This window comes from Eleutherodactylus coqui, chromosome 2, assembly GCF_035609145.1.
Source record: "Eleutherodactylus coqui strain aEleCoq1 chromosome 2, aEleCoq1.hap1, whole genome shotgun sequence".
Lineage (NCBI taxonomy): Eukaryota > Metazoa > Chordata > Amphibia > Anura > Eleutherodactylidae > Eleutherodactylus > Eleutherodactylus coqui.
Window position 1 is genome coordinate 345206766 of NC_089838.1, and position 5000 is coordinate 345211765.

The window sequence follows — 5000 nt, forward strand, 5'->3', positions numbered from 1 at the left end:
TCTCTCTCTCTCCCTCTGTGTCTCTCTCTCTCTCCCTCTGTGTCTCTCTCTCTCTCCCTCTGTGTCTCTCTCTCTCTCCCTCTGTGTCTCTCTCTCTCTCCCTCTGTGTCTCTCTCTCTCTCCCTCTGTGTCTCTCTCTCTCTCCCTCTGTGTGTGTCTCTCTCTCTCCCTCTGTGTGTCTCTCTCTCTCCCTCTGTGTCTCTCTCTCTCTCCCTCTGTGTCTCTCTCTCTCCCTCTGTGTGTCTCTCTCTCTCCCTCTGTGTCTCTCTCTCTCTCCCTCTGTGTCTCTCTCTCTCTCCCTCTGTGTCTCTCTCTCTCTCCCTCTGTGTCTCTCTCTCTCTTCCTCTGTGTCTCTCTCTCTCCCTCTGTGTCTCTCTCTCTCTTCCTCTGTGTCTCTCTCTCTCTTCCTCTGTGTCTCTCTCTCTCCCTCTGTGTCTCTCTCTCTCTCCCTCTGTGTCTCTCTCTCTCTCCCTCTGTGTCTCTCTCTCTCTCCCTCTGTGTCTCTCTCTCTCTTCCTCTGTGTCTCTCTCTCTCTTCCTCTGTCTCTCTCTCTCTCTCCCTCTGTGTCTCTCTCTCTCTCTCCCTCTGTGTCTCTCTCTCTCTTCCTCTGTGTCTCTCTCTCTCCCTCTGTGTCTCTCTCTCTCTTCCTCTGTGTCTCTCTCTCTCCCTCTGTGTCTCTCTCTCTCCCTCTGTGTCTCTCTCTCTCCCTCTGTGTCTCTCTCTCTCTCCCTCTGTGTCTCTCTCTCTCCCTCTGTGTCTCTCTCTCTCTCCCTCTGTGTCTCTCTCTCTCTCTCCCTCTGTGTCTCTCTCTCTCCCTCTGTGTCTCTCTCTCTCTCCCTCTGTGTCTCTCTCTCTCTCCCTCTGTGTCTCTCTCTCTCTCCCTCTGTGTCTCTCTCTCTCTCCCTCTGTGTCTCTCTCTCTCTCCCTCTGTGTCTCTCTCTCTCCCTCTGTGTCTCTCTCTCTCTCCCTCTGTGTCTCTCTCTCTCTCCCTCTGTGTCTCTCTCTCTCTCCCTCTGTGTGTCTCTCTCTCTCTCCCTCTGTGTGTCTCTCTCTCTCCCTCTGTGTCTCTCTCTCTCTCCCTCTGTGTCTCTCTCTCTCTCCCTCTGTGTGTCTCTCTCTCTCCCTCTGTGTCTCTCTCTCTCTCCCTCTGTGTCTCTCTCTCTCTCCCTCTGTGTCTCTCTCTCTCTCCCTCTGTGTCTCTCTCTCTCTCCCTCTGTGTCTCTCTCTCTCTCCCTCTGTGTCTCTCTCTCTCTCCCTCTGTGTCTCTCTCTCTCTCCCTCTGTGTGTCTCTCTCTCTCTCCCTCTGTGTGTCTCTCTCTCTCCCTCTGTGTCTCTCTCTCTCTCCCTCTGTGTCTCTCTCTCTCTCCCTCTGTGTGTCTCTCTCTCTCCCTCTGTGTCTCTCTCTCTCTCCCTCTGTGTCTCTCTCTCTCTCCCTCTGTGTCTCTCTCTCTCTCCCTCTGTGTCTCTCTCTCTCTCCCTCTGTGTCTCTCTCTCTCTTCCTCTGTGTCTCTCTCTCTCCCTCTGTGTCTCTCTCTCTCTTCCTCTGTGTCTCTCTCTCTCTTCCTCTGTGTCTCTCTCTCTCCCTCTGTGTCTCTCTCTCTCTCCCTCTGTGTCTCTCTCTCTCTCCCTCTGTGTCTCTCTCTCTCTTCCTCTGTGTCTCTCTCTCTCTTCCTCTGTCTCTCTCTCTCTCTCCCTCTGTGTCTCTCTCTCTCTCTCCCTCTGTGTCTCTCTCTCTCTCTCCCTCTGTGTCTCTCTCTCTCTCCCTCTGTGTCTCTCTCTCTCCCTCTGTGTCTCTCTCTCTCTCCTCTCTCTCTCCCTCTGTGTCTCTCTCCTCTCTCTCTCCTTCTGTGTCTCTCTCTCTCTCCCTCTGTGTCTCTCTCTCTCTCTCCCTCTGTTTCTCTCTCTCTCTCTCCCTCTGTTTCTCTCTCTCTCTCCCTCTGTGTGTCTCTCTCTCTCCCTCTGTGTCTCTCTCTCTCTCTCTCCTCTGTGTCTCTCTCTCTCCCTCTGTGTCTCTCTCTCTCCCTCTGTGTCTCTCTCTCTCCCTCTGTGTCTCTCTCTCTCCCTCTGTGTCTCTCTCTCTCTCCCTCTGTGTCTCTCTCTCTCTCCCTCTGTGTCTCTCTCTCTCTCCCTCTGTGTCTCTCTCTCTCTCCCTCTGTGTCTCTCTCTCTCTCCCTCTGTGTCTCTCTCTCTCTCCCTCTGTGTCTCTCTCTCTCTCCCTCTGTGTGTCTCTCTCTCTCTCCCTCTGTGTGTCTCTCTCTCTCCCTCTGTGTCTCTCTCTCTCTCCCTCTGTGTCTCTCTCTCTCTCCCTCTGTGTCTCTCTCTCTCTCCCTCTGTGTGTCTCTCTCTCTCCCTCTGTGTCTCTCTCTCTCTCCCTCTGTGTCTCTCTCTCTCTCTCCCTCTGTGTCTCTCTCTCTCTCCCTCTGTGTCTCTCTCTCTCTTCCTCTGTGTCTCTCTCTCTCCCTCTGTGTCTCTCTCTCTCTTCCTCTGTGTCTCTCTCTCTCCCTCTGTGTCTCTCTCTCTCCCTCTGTGTCTCTCTCTCTCTCCCTCTGTGTCTCTCTCTCTCTCCCTCTGTGTCTCTCTCTCTCTCCCTCTGTGTCTCTCTCTCTCTCCCTCTGTGTCTCTCTCTCTCTTCCTCTGTGTCTCTCTCTCTCTTCCTCTGTCTCTCTCTCTCTCTCCCTCTGTGTCTCTCTCTCTCTCTCCCTCTGTGTCTCTCTCTCTCTCCCTCTGTGTCTCTCTCTCTCCCTCTGTGTCTCTCTCTCTCTCTCCTCTCTCTCTCCCTCTGTGTCTCTCTCCTCTCTCTCTCCTTCTGTGTCTCTCTCTCTCTCCCTCTGTGTCTCTCTCTCTCTCTCCCTCTGTTTCTCTCTCTCTCTCTCCCTCTGTTTCTCTCTCTCTCTCCCTCTGTTTCTCTCTCTCTCTCTCCCTCTGTGTCTCTCTCTCTCTCCCTCTGTGTCTCTCTCTCTCTCCCTCTGTGTCTCTCTCTCTCTCCCTCTGTGTCTCTCTCTCTCTCCCTCTGTGTCTCTCTCTCTCTCCCTCTGTGTCTCTCTCTCTCTCCCTCTGTGTGTCTCTCTCTCTCTCCCTCTGTGTGTCTCTCTCTCTCTCCCTCTGTGTGTCTCTCTCTCTCTCCCTCTGTGTGTCTCTCTCTCTCCCTCTGTGTCTCTCTCTCTCTCCCTCTGTGTCTCTCTCTCTCTCCCTCTGTGTCTCTCTCTCTCTCCCTCTGTGTCTCTCTCTCTCTCCCTCTGTGTGTCTCTCTCTCTCCCTCTGTGTCTCTCTCTCTCTCCCTCTGTGTCTCTCTCTCTCTCCCTCTGTGTCTCTCTCTCTCTCCCTCTGTGTCTCTCTCTCTCTTCCTCTGTGTCTCTCTCTCTCCCTCTGTGTCTCTCTCTCTCTTCCTCTGTGTCTCTCTCTCTCCCTCTGTGTCTCTCTCTCTCCCTCTGTGTCTCTCTCTCTCTCCCTCTGTGTCTCTCTCTCTCTTCCTCTGTGTCTCTCTCTCTCTTCCTCTGTGTCTCTCTCTCTCTTCCTCTGTGTCTCTCTCTCTCTTCCTCTGTCTCTCTCTCTCTCTCCCTCTGTGTCTCTCTCTCTCTCTCCCTCTGTGTCTCTCTCTCTCTCCCTCTGTGTCTCTCTCTCTCTCCCTCTGTGTCTCTCTCTCTCTCCCTCTGTGTCTCTCTCTCTCTCCTCTCTCTCTCCCTCTGTGTCTCTCTCCTCTCTCTCTCCTTCTGTGTCTCTCTCTCTCTCTCCTTCTGTGTCTCTCTCTCTCTCTCCCTCTGTGTCTCTCTCTCTCTCCCTCTGTGTCTCTCTCTCTCTCCCTCTGTTTCTCTCTCTCTCTCTCTGTGTCTCTCTCTCTCTCTCTCTCTCTCCCTCTGTGTCTCTCTCTCTCCCTCTGTGTCTCTCTCTCTCTCCCTCTGTGTCTCTCTCTCTCTCCCTCTGTGTCTCTCTCTCTCTCCCTCTGTGTCTCTCTCTCTCTCCCTCTGTGTCTCTCTCTCTCTCCCTCTGTGTCTCTCTCTCTCCCTCTGTGTCTCTCTCTCTCTCCCTCTGTGTCTCTCTCTCTCTCCCTCTGTGTCTCTCTCTCTCTCCCTCTGTGTGTCTCTCTCTCTCTCCCTCTGTGTGTCTCTCTCTCTCCCTCTGTGTCTCTCTCTCTCTCCCTCTGTGTCTCTCTCTCTCTCCCTCTGTGTGTCTCTCTCTCTCCCTCTGTGTCTCTCTCTCTCTCCCTCTGTGTCTCTCTCTCTCTCCCTCTGTGTCTCTCTCTCTCTCCCTCTGTGTCTCTCTCTCTCTCCCTCTGTGTCTCTCTCTCTCTCCCTCTGTGTCTCTCTCTCTCTCCCTCTGTGTCTCTCTCTCTCTCCCTCTGTGTGTCTCTCTCTCTCTCCCTCTGTGTGTCTCTCTCTCTCCCTCTGTGTCTCTCTCTCTCTCCCTCTGTGTCTCTCTCTCTCTCCCTCTGTGTGTCTCTCTCTCTCCCTCTGTGTCTCTCTCTCTCTCCCTCTGTGTCTCTCTCTCTCTCCCTCTGTGTCTCTCTCTCTCTCCCTCTGTGTCTCTCTCTCTCTCCCTCTGTGTCTCTCTCTCTCTTCCTCTGTGTCTCTCTCTCTCCCTCTGTGTCTCTCTCTCTCTTCCTCTGTGTCTCTCTCTCTCTTCCTCTGTGTCTCTCTCTCTCCCTCTGTGTCTCTCTCTCTCTCCCTCTGTGTCTCTCTCTCTCTCCCTCTGTGTCTCTCTCTCTTCCTCTGTGTCTCTCTCTCTCTTCCTCTGTCTCTCTCTCTCTCTCCCTCTGTGTCTCTCTCTCTCTCTCCCTCTGTGTCTCTCTCTCTCTCTCCCTCTGTGTCTCTCTCTCTCTCTCCTCTGTGTCTCTCTCTCTCCCTCTGTGTCTCTCTCTCTCTCCTCTCTCTCTCCCTCTGTGTCTCTCTCCTCTCTCTCTCCTTCTGTGTCTCTCTCTCTCTCCCTCTGTGTCTCTCTCTCTCTCTCCCTCTGTTTCTCTCTCTCTCTCTCCCTCTGTTTCTCTCTCTCTCTCCCTCTGTGTG

General features: G+C 53.7%; 4 protein-coding genes across 4 annotated transcripts in view; 1 reads left to right on the plus strand and 3 right to left on the minus strand.

The window, feature by feature from the left end:
- LOC136613106 (RNA-binding protein 25-like) overlaps window positions 1-232 on the minus strand; it is a gene marked incomplete at both ends in the record, with an annotated part of 1540 nt that extends 1308 nt beyond the window's left edge. Inside the window, one exon of the mRNA XM_066593959.1 lies at window positions 1-232. This exon is cut by the window's left edge and continues 186 nt beyond it. Within this exon, the coding sequence (XP_066450056.1) occupies window positions 1-232 (232 nt within the window).
- Window positions 1-5000, plus strand: part of ATP1B2 (ATPase Na+/K+ transporting subunit beta 2) — a 39870-nt gene that overhangs the window by 28556 nt on the left and 6314 nt on the right. The window lies entirely within an intron of this gene.
- Window positions 2708-4060, minus strand: LOC136613108 (RNA-binding protein 25-like; the record flags this gene model as incomplete). The annotated part of the gene is made up of 3 exons (XM_066593960.1): window positions 2708-2898; window positions 3018-3388; window positions 3504-4060. Coding segments are annotated over 3 exons (1119 nt in total), but the record flags the coding sequence as incomplete, so codon positions are not given.
- The window catches only part of LOC136613105 (RNA-binding protein 25-like), a gene marked incomplete at both ends in the record, with an annotated part of 1143 nt that continues 884 nt past the window's right edge, over window positions 4742-5000 (minus strand). Inside the window, one exon of the mRNA XM_066593958.1 lies at window positions 4742-5000. This exon is cut by the window's right edge and continues 884 nt beyond it. Within this exon, the coding sequence (XP_066450055.1) occupies window positions 4742-5000 (259 nt within the window).